Source organism: Euwallacea similis, chromosome 17 (assembly GCF_039881205.1).
Source record: "Euwallacea similis isolate ESF13 chromosome 17, ESF131.1, whole genome shotgun sequence".
Lineage (NCBI taxonomy): Eukaryota > Metazoa > Arthropoda > Insecta > Coleoptera > Curculionidae > Euwallacea > Euwallacea similis.
The window spans coordinates 4,399,972-4,412,383 of NC_089625.1; the positions used below are offsets into that span (position 1 = coordinate 4,399,972).

A 12,412-nucleotide genomic window follows, 5' to 3' on the forward strand; every position below is an offset into this window, starting at 1 on the left:
AAGTACGTTCATAAAAATTCAAAATACAAAATCAGTTAAACTGTAAAAAATTCCAGATCCATATTTTAAAAAATTGATGGAGACATATCTTAAAAACGAAATATCACCCTGATATAAAGGAATAAACTACCAAAAAATGTATTAAACTTTTTTTGATAAGACTGATAGTTTTTAATGATCCTTAGAGTCTTCCAGTGAGAATATATTTGTTGGAATTTCTATATTGTAATATCAAAAGCCTTTAGCGTAAAGGCCCCTGATTGCTAAGACTAAAACGGCTTAGCCAGACCGGTCTTGGCGCCGCCGGTAAAATTCTCGCTTTTGTCGTAGCCTTTATAGATATTTACTTTGCGGCGAATCGACAAGAATGGCCGCCGATTCTCTGAAGAAAAAAAAACTGGGGGGATTGGGAAAAATTGCAAGGCGTAACGCCGGCACGCAAAGAAATGAGATGCACTGATGTGCTTGCATTACGACGACGTCTTGATATAAGTATATGTATTTACATGTGGAGATTACCTACTGTTAAGTATTAAACAAGCCCCAACATGTCTTTTTTATTTTATTTATTACTCTATCATACTTGATCGATTTACGTTTACATAACAGAAGTTTAACCCTAAACACTCATGTCTTTTGAACTAAAACTAGAGAGAATCAACATAATCACTGGGTTTTTGTAGCACATCTGGTGCCATCTTATATTTACACATATTAATACTTCTTTGTAAATAGTCATAACTCAGTCCAGCATCATTGTAGTCTTTGCTGGTTTCAGCAGTCTTTGAAACCTCAAACCTCGTCCACTTGTAGTTAATACATTTCCGGCTTCCTGGATAAGTCTGAAGTAAATGCAACACTGTTGGATGTGTCAGACCAAAAAATTCGTTGCCTCTTGGGCGAGTGCTGACCACATTCAGGGAAAGGGCATCATTGATTTGCTGGAGAAGTAGTGAGTGACAAATGTCTGGGGTGTCCCCAGTGATTTCAGATGTGCCATCATCTGAAGCAATGGCAAATAGTGGATTACCATTTTCTTCTGAGATTTTGCATGTGTAGATACATTTAACAGTTGGATCTCTTAAACTGCCATAAATCCTGGTTGATACATAACCAATTGGGAAAATGGCTTCTTCGCAATGGAACTCTGGAAGATCTACTACTACATCTCCCAAAGAATGAATTGTTAACCTTCCAAGATCAATTGGAAATAAAGGTCTTCCAACACTATCAACTAAAACTGGTTGAATAAACTTTTTCTTGTTGCTTTTAACACTAGGTTTTCGGGGTTTTGAAGTTGAAGATCTCCTCTCCGTTACTGAAGACTCCGATGATTTTTTCCTTGATTTTTTAACATCACTTGCAGTGGATTGGGCAAGAGCTGTGCCTTTGGCAGCATTTTGTATCTCTTGGCAAAGCTGTGGCTCATATTCACACAGCTTTCGTAGAAGAAATTTTCTCTCTTCCTTCCTAATGATAATATTGATCTGCACCTCCTCCAGCTCGTCAACTAGAGCTGCATTTTCGTGCACATATTCCACAATCATTCGCTTTAACACAGATAGTTTTTGCCGATAGCTTACCGAACTAGGCCGTTTTGGCTTGAAAGAGTTTTGATATTTAGCTGTCATTGAATTATGTATTAAATGCAAATATTGTTGGTGATAGATTGGCCTTTGGTATGTACGTAAATACAATTACAAAATCACATAAATAAACATAAAAACTTTGTTTAATGCTTGATATCTAGCTATCTAGGACCCCACTGAATTTTATTTGATTTTCGACTTGTTTTTGTATGATTAGGATTAGAAATATGACTTGGTCTTGTCAAAACAAGAAACTGTCCTTTTTTACTATAGGTTTATAGACAAAGAGAGACATATAAACAGAGAGACAAATGCAGAAGGAAAGGCAGTATATAATTTCAGGAATCTCATCCTAAAAAAGCAACTTAAAAAGCATATCATTTACCTTGCTTTTGGCACAACGTCAACTATCATTTACAACTATATATAAACATTAGCTACACAGTCATTACCAGGATACAAACAATTAAATTAACATTAAATTTTAAAATGCCAAACACAAACAGAAACAAAACGAAAATGTAAAAAATGAGCAAACGACTAATGACATTTCTCGAAATGTCACAAGTGACAAACGTTCCTGTCAATAGAGTTGCCAGTAGGTGTTCTTTATTGATGAATTTTAAATACTATCGTGTACTTGCTGCACCCATTGCATCAGAGCATTTTCCATGGTAAATTTGACAGAACTAAATGTTTTTGCTATTGCAGTAAGTTCAAATCAAGTACGGCAGTGTGATGAACTCGATGTTTCAAACTTGGGATAAATAAAGCAAGTAGTCAATACACTTTAACTTTGTTAACAATGTAAACAATGCTCGCTTTTAACTTCCACTTACACACTTAATTGTTTTTGATCCATCATATCTTAATTTTATCTGAATTTTAACTTGGTACTTTTTTAACAATGTACGAATTGCTAGAAGAGAAGAACTGGATTTAAGCACGAGTGGATCAGAACCGTTGTTTACAACATGGTTTCCATGATCGAAATGATGAGGTTACTCTCAGATTAATTCAACTTTCCAATTTGAGCAATATGTAAACAAATACAGGAAGTCGACAGCGAAAGCCTCTTAGAGCATGCAAAAGTTAACTTTAATTTTAATTTCTATGTATAATAGGGAAATTAGTGGAGTAACCTTCAAATTTCAGTTTTCAATTACTCTATAAATTTTACATCCGTAAGGACGGAACGCCGGTTGAGAGCGTAGTGTTTTTTCAATTCGTTACATGTAAATGACCATTACTCCATTAGCTAGTACAGAAAATGACTTTAATTTAGCTAGGCAACAAAAAACAAATATAATCCTTTTCCTGCGTGTCTGCAACCAGATATACAGTTTACAAATTTGAAATTCCAATTTCCTTTTTAGAGATAATTTCCAGATTTAAATTTAATCTAGATTCAGCTTCAGCACACTTGTTTCATGATATTTAATTCTTAATAACTAGTCATATGTAAATTGCCACTTATACTCACTGCAACCAAGAAATAGCGAGAAAAGATAAATAAATGTAAAAGCAAAAGAATGAGTATCTGGCTTCTTTAAATAATTGTACCAATTCGATAAGCCTTTTTTAAAAAGAGTCATGTTCATTTTGCTTCTGATTCTAAGCCATCTTTGATAATTTTTCACTATTCCATAATAAATAATTTAAATGGCGCGAAAATTTGAAAGAACGTCAAACGGGTTGGCATCAAACAAATCACATATCATGTGTTTGTGGCAGAAAATGGTGTGGTCTTGATTTCAGTGTTTCCTTCAAACATTTTCTTGAATATTTTGTGTAAAGGTGAGGAGATTTTCATTAATTTATCATGATTTATGTGTAAGTAAGTTGTCCCTGTCATGACAAAAGTTTTCACTGATTTTAGCCAATAGCATTGTCCAAAAAAGCCCTTGCAACAAATTCCATGGTTCACGTTCTATGGCATGCCAAATACAATTTGTTTTAATGGCCGCATTTTTGACCTACATTGCCCAATCAAAAATGTTGTTTAGCCAAATATTTCGTTTATATTCATTAAAGGCTTCATAGCAAAAGTCTCTTTGTTCTCATTAAAGCTGAGACAAAGAGAGACCAAAAGACATTCTTGGGTCACCAAGATGGGGCAAAGTTATTTTGGAAAAATATGGTTATGTATTAACGCGTGGCATATAACTTTCCAAAAATATGCTTTATTATATTTATCACACTAGTCAGCTCTGTTTCAATACCCTTATTCCTAACATATTCAATTGCATTTCTATTTAGTATCAATGCTCCACCATCAAATGTCTCTGTACTGGAAGCATATGTAACTAAAACAGTTGCAAATTTATTAGTTTTAGTTATCTGCCTGAATTTTCATATAAATACTTTCAATGAAATAGATTAAAGTTTTAAAATGAAGAAACTGATTTGATCTAATGAAGCCCAAAATAGCTGTTTTCATCACATTTCACTGCCCTAGAATTACATAACAATTTACTGTCATTGATTAGTTTTGTGTGTTAGTTATCAGCATTAAGCATTGAAGAATAGGTTTGTATCTGGCCTGCAGCTAGGAATAAGGGATAAAATAACACATCATTGTTTTAACATTTAGTGTTACTTATTTGTTTTAATATTAATCAGTCAGTTGCAATACATACATGGTTAAATATATTTTTCTTGCCTTATTCTAACAAGAAATCGTTGTTTTTTTTATTTGTTACCTAACCATCATATCTTGCAAGTTGTTCTTTAACCTGACCTCAAAATAGGAGAGTGTGTCTTGCCAGTCTTATTGATAGATAAATTCAAAATTTGCATGTAGCCTTAGCATTGAATTTGTTGCAAGGATTGTTATCTCCAAATCAAATGCATAATATATAGCCTTTAAGAGCACCTGGTTCACTTCTTACGTCAATGTTTAACTGAACTTCTCATAGTAATTTAAGCCATAATTTTTCCGTCTGACATTGGCATTGATTCTTTGATGCTAATCTCCCAGCAAGTCCTCTTATTATTTAGGAAAAATCATTTAAAAACGGCAACCGAGCCAGCGGTTGTCATAGCAACGGTGACGCTGCAACCGATCTGCAGTGAGCTGCGACGCACGCCGTCGAAAACTAATCGGGTTTCTCCATAAATAAAACGCGCAGATACGTCGGAAGAGTGTCGCGACTCGCCCTAACTATGGATGCCCGGTTAACCAGTTGGCATAGCAACTGCACTGTCCCAAAACCCTAAAATGTTGCCATGATAAAGATGTCCAGAATTCTGGATTTGATGACAGGGAAAAATATTTTTTTTTTGTGGAATTATTTATAGTTGTGGTGCAGAAAAATTAAAGTGTTTTTAAGTTTACAGTTTTAACTTGGTACATAAATATTCGTGTGTAACTTCCTGGTTAGTCTGTTTTTATTAAGGATGTGTAAAGAAAGCGATAAAGAAAACACGTTTTACTGCGACGCGACTATCCTAAATTAATTTCTACTACTATTTACATCAAATAAGTCGTAAACTCATTCCATTTAGGTAAGCAGACGTCAGTCAAGGTCATATCGCTTTAAGAACGCCACCACATACAAAGCGACTGATGAAAATCGTAAGAAAGACAACTTGTCAATTCAGTGTAAATCAGTCAATGCAAAGTATGACATGTCGGTTTGTTGATCAAACTTCTTACTCGATGGTTTCTTGGGGTTTTATGACTGCGGTTTATGAGTACCATATTTCAAGATCATTAACAGTCAATACATACTTTTTATTTAGGCTAACTGTATTGTTTTGCAGCATTAATCCCTTCCAAATAACTTAATGTCACCTGAGCGACCAGGCTCAGCCCAGAGCGAGGCTGCGCTCGCTGCTCCACGTATGTCAGAACCGGGAAGTCCCATTGCATACACTCCTTTAAATAATGCTCAATCGCCAATTTCGATTTTGTTAGCTGTGGCACAGAGCCAGAAGGTACCCGACGATGATTTAACTAGTTTGTCTTGGTTACATGAGGGAGATGTTCTTAAAGGTATGGAAATATGTAACTAGATGTAGAATTATAAGTCAAATATGACCATAATCAGTTATTTAGTGTTGTGTGCCAATAGTGGACAAGTATTTAATAGAAGTGGTATAATGAATATATAGGATGGTCCCTATCCAATGGGCAAACAACATTCACCTATTTTTTTCTACAAGATTATTATGATTTGATTATATTTATCTTATAGATCTAAGAAGACAGGTAAAGCTAAACTAAATTCCTTATTTTAATTTTTAATTGAAGTGAAAATTTAAATTAAGTTGAAATTTAGGCATGATGGCAAAAATGACAAAAAAACTTTGGTGTAAAAATGCTTATTTGATAGTAATTGTCATTGTAGTCATGCAGACCCTAAAAACTGTTAAAATTAGTTATTATTGAAGTTAGATTTTGGTCGCAGGAATGAACATCAACGCGTCACCTCCAAGTAGCACCACTTCCACTCCTGTAAAAAATAACGTGTCATTCCTCCCCGACCAATCGCCCACGAGCGACTACGTGGACGATTCCTCCGTCGGCACGCCCGAGTCTTCCACTTGTACCGTCGTGAATTCGCCGACCCCGAAAACCACCCCCAATTCCAACCATCAGGTAAAATATTGCAAACCTATATAATTGTTCCTTCTAAAATTATGTGAGACTTTCTTCCAAAGCAGAGCAGTAGTAACCAAAGCATGCGCAGCTTGAACGTACCGTACGATCCCCAAGTGCACGTGCAGAGTAAACCTCCTTACTCATTTTCCTGTATCATATTTATGGCCATAGAGGACTCGAAACAGAAGGCCTTGCCCGTTAAGGAAATTTACGCTTGGATTTTAGACCATTTCCCTTATTTCAAGAACGCACCCACCGGTTGGAAAAACAGCGTCAGACATAACCTCTCGTTAAATAAATGCTTTCAAAAGGTGGAGAAGGTTCCAGTAAGTAATAAAGTAAGATCGCCGTTTTTTTTTTGTTTATTATTGTTAAAGTGTTAATAACGAAGAGCTCTCTTGTTCAAACACATTCACTCTGTATATCCACTTTGGTAGAACTTGGGCAAGGGGTCGCTGTGGACGGTGGACCCGCAATACAAACCGAACCTAATAGAATCTTTGAATCGGTCGCCTTTCTATCCTTGCCCTGCCATTGATGGGTCGATAGCTTATGCAACGTCTACAAAGAACACTCAATCTTCCATTAAGGATGAGATGATCGGCAATAAAGGCGCGAATCTCCCGAATCCCGAACTGTTTCCGTATTTGAGTAGGAAATTGGCAGCCACTGGGAGGTCTATGCAACATCCTAATGTGAAATCGGAACAGGTCAGTGTAGGTTTAATAACAGGGTATGATTGTATATTATACAGGATGGTTCAGGTTTTAGTTCACCCGCAACTTGTTCTGGGGTCACACCCCTTTTACCATACATTCTGTGTTGTCTCCTTTTTATAATCGTTGTTAATGTAGATGTTTTTTAAAGAATTGTCAGAGGACAAAACGCGACTTATTTTTAGGAGGAATCACTGGATGCTGCAGACGCGGCCGCAGTGATGCTGAGCTTGAAGCATGCCGCGAGGGTCAATAAAGTTAAGCAGGAGATGCAGGTATTTGTTGTACTGGGAGTATTTATTGTATAAGACCTTCTCCTACTCTGTTTTATTAGGTAATTACCACTTCTCCAAGTCAAGATCACACGTATAGCGCCGCGGATAGCGGCGACAACGAAGACGAGGCTTTCGAGAGTGACGAAGATAAGTAAGTCGCAATTCGTTCTCTTGTTCTCTCAAAAACATGTGTTTTGTAAAATGATTATTTTTTCGATAAAGCGATGACTTGAGGATCATCCGAAATAGGTAAGAAGCCCATTAATTTTTGGTTTTGGGGAAGCAATAGAGTTGCGAAGTTTAGAAATGGGCTAAAGTTTAGAGCACAAAAGTTTATTAAGCCCCGATAAAGTTTTTAAAAAAGAAAATTAAACTTCGTCTCTTTTTAGGAAACGGTTAAAAGTGGTGCGTAGAAAAATAAATTTTGAAGACGATGAGGAAAGAAGGATTAAAGAGGGTGCGGAGACTCTGCTTAATTTAGCAACATTAGTCACCAATAAAAGGTAAGTGTAGGCTTCATTAAGTCTTGCTAGGAGTTTGCGGAAAAGTCACTTTTTCGCACAGATCAATAATGGACAATAGCGATTGCGAGCCCCAAACCAAAATCCCTCGTTTTCTCGATGCTCAAGAAGAAAACAGCTGCGAAGAACAAAAGCACGTTCCTTTTCAGCCTCGAATGCTTCGAGTGAAACGAAAAGAGAATCCGTCTCCCAAGAAGGTGTTCAACAATAATCAGGACGAATGGCTCAAACACAGACGTGAACTCGACATTAATCAGTCGAGGTAATACACACCTTACAAACAGTAGTAGATTCGGTTTTTGTTTTTAGAGAATTGTTATATTTGTTTTTTTTCCTTCTCGAAAATGTGATGATAGCTGGAGAACGTTATTCACATTGTCACTGCGACATTTTTGTGAGTAATATAGCTGTTATGCAAGTCGTTGAATATTGCTTTAAGTCTCATCTCTGAAAATGATCAGGGAGTTTTTTTTTATCTACGAGTGGACTGAAATGTTATTTCATCCATTTACACTTACGTTTTCTGCACTTTCTTATTCTCGCGTGAAACAATTTTTCTACGACTGTCAAAGTAAATTACTGGAAATTCGAAATGCACAATGTAAATTTGTAACTTATATTTAAAGTTAACTCATCTCGATTTCTGATCAAAATACGTTATGATTCAAAAACCACGCGATTTTTAAATCACAATGTGTTCCAATCCGAAATCACAAGTCGAAGGAAAGCGGCTACCATTGAATAGTTAGTGATGGCCGCTGACGGCCATTTTGGTGACAGTCTTAAAATGAATTAAAATTTTGTGGGTTTATAAAAAGGAGGTAACCGTTTTTTGATTCAGATCATTATGAAGATGTCGGAAAGTAGTAATAGTGAATTAGCAGCGATTGTTCCGAAACACAACAGAAGAAATAGTGAGCAGGCAAAGAAGTCACCGCTTTTACGAAATACGCATTTTGGAAAGATAAGCCAGCTACTTTCTTTCGATCTGTGATTACGTATAAAAATGTTTTGTGATTCAAAAATCATGTTATTTTCAAATCACATCGCGTTTTGATCCGAGATAACAGGTCAACAGAAAGCGGCCCAGACACTAAAACATGTATCACTATGGACAATCTACTTCCACACTTTCAAAGTCATAAACTTATATTTTGTGACCCAATTGTAGTACAGTATCGTATTCAACTTGCATCAAATCCTTGTTTCGTGTTCGTTATTTAATTTGAGCTTAACAAAATCGCGCAGAAAACGTTTGCAATCAGAAAGTAATATACAATATATATTGTATAATAGAAAAGTGGCCATTCAAACTAGGCTTTTAAAAATATGTAAAGGTTACATATTTTATTTTATTAAATCATGTAATTACATATTATTGTTAGAATATTTATTAAAATGTGTAATTTTATGCTCATTAAGTATTTAACTCGATTTCTTAAATGTTGCAATGCAACTAGAATGCTTTAAAATGTCTTGGTTATGCTACACGGCATATAGTTTCAGAATGTAACTGTGCTGGTGAAACGTTAAACACTTTTATGCTACATATTGTAGGTATAAGAAGACGTCCTTCGCTTAATTGCTCTGTAGGATAGGTGAAGACAGGAGAAAAGGTGTAGCAAGATCATCATAATTTATGTTTACAATCCACTTTATACTGAATTCTTGCGGTTTTGCTGTATCCGATAGTGTACCTTTACTTTTAGGCCCACGTTAACTTCCTATTGTTATTAATTTATTTAATTGAACCATCGATTTGTTTCTTCTCCTATAAAAACAGACATGTTTAAGGTATGTGTGAAAAAGGCTGTGGTGTAAAAATCGTTTTAATCTATACAAAAATTACTTAATCGCACTGCTAGAAGTCTTCTCACTTCACAAGCAACTCTAACAGAGGAAGCTCAATGTGCGTTGCTTAACTCTTTCAATATTTGATTACTATGTCGTAATAAACCAATTCTAAATAGGTGTAGTATTCTCTTCTTTGTTTTTGTACATAAAGTAAAAAATAAGCGATACGGCTAGGAAATGTAGATGAAGTGCGGAATGGTACTAAATCGTGAGAAGTGCCACTTTCGTTCAATCAATGTGGTCAAATAAGTACATTGAGGTTCCACATGCACAAACAAGTTCACTAGGTAGGTACCTATAGTAGAAATTAAAATAAAAATAAATGCATAGCAATACTTTATAGTTAGAGCAGCTTTATCTTTATGAAAAACGTCGCCCTGCTTTTCTTAGTCTCCTCTAAAGTGTAGTGCCAAAAATGTCTATTAATCGCATATTAATTTCAGAATTTTAGGTATATTATTTCTGAAATAAGCGATTACCTACTATTATAGCAAATTTTCCTGTCTGTACATATACATTTCGAAGCGGTAAATTCGTTGATTCTTTACCGAGTTTTAGGTCTGTCTTCCAGAGTTTTATTAATAAGAACTAAAAGTGATATAGATTTGCTATGTGAAGAGAACTATTTTAAACCATTGTTGTACCTATGTATAAATTTTCTTTGTGTGTGTGTGTTTTTTTTGCGGATGCCTCCCGATTGTGATATAAACATGATATTCTATTTCAGCGCATTAGAAAAGATTATAACTTATATTGCTCTTAACGTAACTAGAGACATGAACCTTTTTCCTGTTCAATGCGGGCATTTTCCCATTTTTTTTTCACGTAAAAAAAGCGAAATGTATTTTAAGTCAAAAAGGCAATAATATGAATATCTATCTACTGTATATTGTTTTAACATGATTTTTTATTGTTATGAATCTGAAGAAAAATGTAAAATAAAATATTAATCTTCAGAAAAATTTACTTTGTTCTTGTTATATTTATTAGGTAATTATTATTCCTCAATGTAACCTATTAAAAGTTTTAGTTTGCATGGTTTTTTACATGTTCAATTTTTTTTGCTAGAATGTACGATTTAATATCAGGAATCCACCGTTGCCATTTTTCATTTCACATCATGATAGAAAAAAGTTATATTAGATCAGCGACTTGACAACATTGTAATTTTAACCTCACTTTAAAAGCGAAATAAAAAAAATACAACTCCAAAAAAATGAATTTAAACAGCTTAAGAGTGCTCTTAAAACAGAAACCGACAAATTTACATAAAGTTGTACATTGCTACCTTAATCTTCATTTCCACACATCAACGGCCGTCCATGAAATACAAAAAATGACCAGGCTTCGAGTAGTAGATAACAGCCCCATTGGGAAGCAAGCAATGGCAGAGGGCAAGCCGCCAAAGTGCATTCACGTTTATAATAAAAAAGGGGTAGGAATGATAGGTAAGTAAATAGGATGTTCAAGATATTTGAAGAGGCAAGATACAAGTTAAAAAATTGAACTAGGATTATTACTTGTACTTGTTTTGTTTTTTAGGAGATAAAGTCTTAGTCGCCATAAAAGGAGAGAAGAAAAAGGGCATTCTCGTAGGTCTCAAACAGAACCAAAAGCCAAAAGTTCCTAAGTTTGATAGTAACAACATAGTGCTCATAGATGATAATGGGACTCCTCTTGGAACTAGAATTTATGTTCCCATTCCAACTATATTAAGGACGATATTAAAGGAGAAAACTTTTTCAAAAGGGGCAGATTATACTAAGTTATTGGGTATAGCTTCCAGATTTGTTTAGATTGTTATTAGATATTGAATTAAAAGCTTTTATTTTAATATTAGCATCTAATTCTATTGCCCTTAAACCTCTAGTTTAAATGGATGTTAGCGACTTTAAAATAGGATTATTGTGCAACACTTAAAAGACATTAAAATTGATGTTAGTTAAATAATTAATTAGTGGCTATGTTGACGATTTTGTAATGTTATTTGGTTTAAGCACTCTGAGTATATATGCGTATAATATGATTTAATTCGCAGGTATTGAAAACTCTTTAAAATGTGTAAGAAAATGACGCCTTATTCTATCAACCGCAACATGTTGCCACATTTCCAATTATTCCCCTATATTTAATAGTTATGTTCAATATCTGACATGTCATATTAGTCAGAGCTGTCACTGTCAGTCTCACTCAGAGTTGAGTCTACTCGGCTCGGCAGCACAACAAGCCACGACTCAAGTAAAACACGTTTTAATTTCGTTTATTTAAACAAAAAGAGACATAAACCAGTGCAAAATTTGTTGTTTTTCTTCCGTTCGTTGTGATAATTAAAGTAGTAAGTAGTTTTCATTATTTATTTCTCATTCTCCATCGTAAAAACAACCCCAAATGACGTCCCTAATGGCTAAATGGCTTGGCGGGTGAGGCTTTAGTTGCCCCTGAAACACGTTTCACAACCAATGTTCGGATTAAATTTGCATTTTTCTGCATTTAGCCTTCTGCAATAGAATATTTGGTAATCAGTTTTGCTTTTTTTTTGTCTTAGTGTTAACCTTGTGCAACCCAATTCCTTTGTTCTCGGTTGCGATGTGCGTTGGATTAAAATCCCTCTCTATTAAATTTTAGGACAAATTTCCTAGAATTTTTACGCCAGTTATAATAATCATCGCTTTCGATATATTTCCAATGAAATTTATTAATAATAGAATTCGAAATAACTTACGAGAGGTTAAATTATTGTTTTGATAGGAATTGTACCTATGTTTTAAAGGCTTTATCAGTGGCCATTTTTGTACTGAAAATAGAGACGTCTACGAAGCAATATATCATTATTATAATATTTCATAGTAAT

General features: G+C 34.8%; 3 protein-coding genes across 9 annotated transcripts; 2 read left to right on the forward strand and 1 right to left on the reverse strand.

Annotated features, from left to right (window-relative positions):
- Positions 1-192: 192 nt before the first annotated feature.
- On the reverse strand, positions 193-1,912 carry LOC136414474 (transforming growth factor beta regulator 1). Its single transcript, XM_066398515.1, has one exon. The coding sequence runs from the start codon at positions 1,629-1,631 to the stop codon at positions 648-650; it is 984 nt and encodes a 327-aa protein (XP_066254612.1). The 5' UTR covers positions 1,632-1,912; the 3' UTR covers positions 193-647.
- A 1,361-nt stretch (positions 1,913-3,273) lies between these two features.
- Positions 3,274-9,676, forward strand: LOC136414468 (forkhead box protein N2-like). Of its 7 annotated transcripts, none has more exons than XM_066398499.1 (10): positions 3,274-3,386; positions 5,355-5,586; positions 6,002-6,192; positions 6,255-6,533; positions 6,633-6,905; positions 7,097-7,186; positions 7,246-7,337; positions 7,409-7,435; positions 7,576-7,689; positions 7,751-9,676. In XM_066398499.1, exons 2-10 carry the CDS (start codon positions 5,379-5,381, stop codon positions 7,971-7,973), a joined length of 1,497 nt encoding a protein of 498 aa, XP_066254596.1. In that variant the 5' UTR covers positions 3,274-3,386; positions 5,355-5,378; the 3' UTR covers positions 7,974-9,676. The 7 variants fall into 7 exon arrangements, with proteins under 7 accessions (XP_066254596.1, XP_066254598.1, XP_066254597.1 ...); XM_066398501.1 differs by having other exon boundaries at positions 6,255-6,521; XM_066398500.1 differs by having other exon boundaries at positions 6,258-6,533.
- Positions 9,677-10,739: 1,063 nt separating this feature from the next.
- mRpL14 (mitochondrial ribosomal protein L14) lies at positions 10,740-11,395 on the forward strand. The gene is made up of 2 exons (XM_066398526.1): positions 10,740-11,009; positions 11,104-11,395. Exons 1-2 carry the CDS (start codon positions 10,778-10,780, stop codon positions 11,355-11,357), a joined length of 486 nt encoding a protein of 161 aa, XP_066254623.1. The 5' UTR covers positions 10,740-10,777; the 3' UTR covers positions 11,358-11,395.
- The last annotated feature ends 1,017 nt before the right edge of the window (positions 11,396-12,412 follow it).

Bases quoted from the DNA above. Each gene is read 5' to 3' on its own strand.
- LOC136414468 (XM_066398499.1), top strand. From the start codon at position 5,379: ATGTCACCTGAGCGACCAGGCTCAGCCCAGAGCGAGGCTGCGCTCGCT. The intron at 7,338-7,408 runs GTAAGTCGCAAT...TTTTCGATAAAG, and splicing joins TTCGAGAGTGACGAAGATAA to CGATGACTTGAGGATCATCC. The intron at 7,436-7,575 runs GTAAGAAGCCCA...GTCTCTTTTTAG, and splicing joins TTGAGGATCATCCGAAATAG to GAAACGGTTAAAAGTGGTGC.
- mRpL14 (XM_066398526.1), top strand. From the start codon at position 10,778: ATGAATTTAAACAGCTTAAGAGTGCTCTTAAAACAGAAACCGACAAAT. The intron at 11,010-11,103 runs GTAAGTAAATAG...TTTGTTTTTTAG, and splicing joins AAAAGGGGTAGGAATGATAG to GAGATAAAGTCTTAGTCGCC.
- LOC136414474 (XM_066398515.1), bottom strand. From the start codon at position 1,631: ATGACAGCTAAATATCAAAACTCTTTCAAGCCAAAACGGCCTAGTTCG.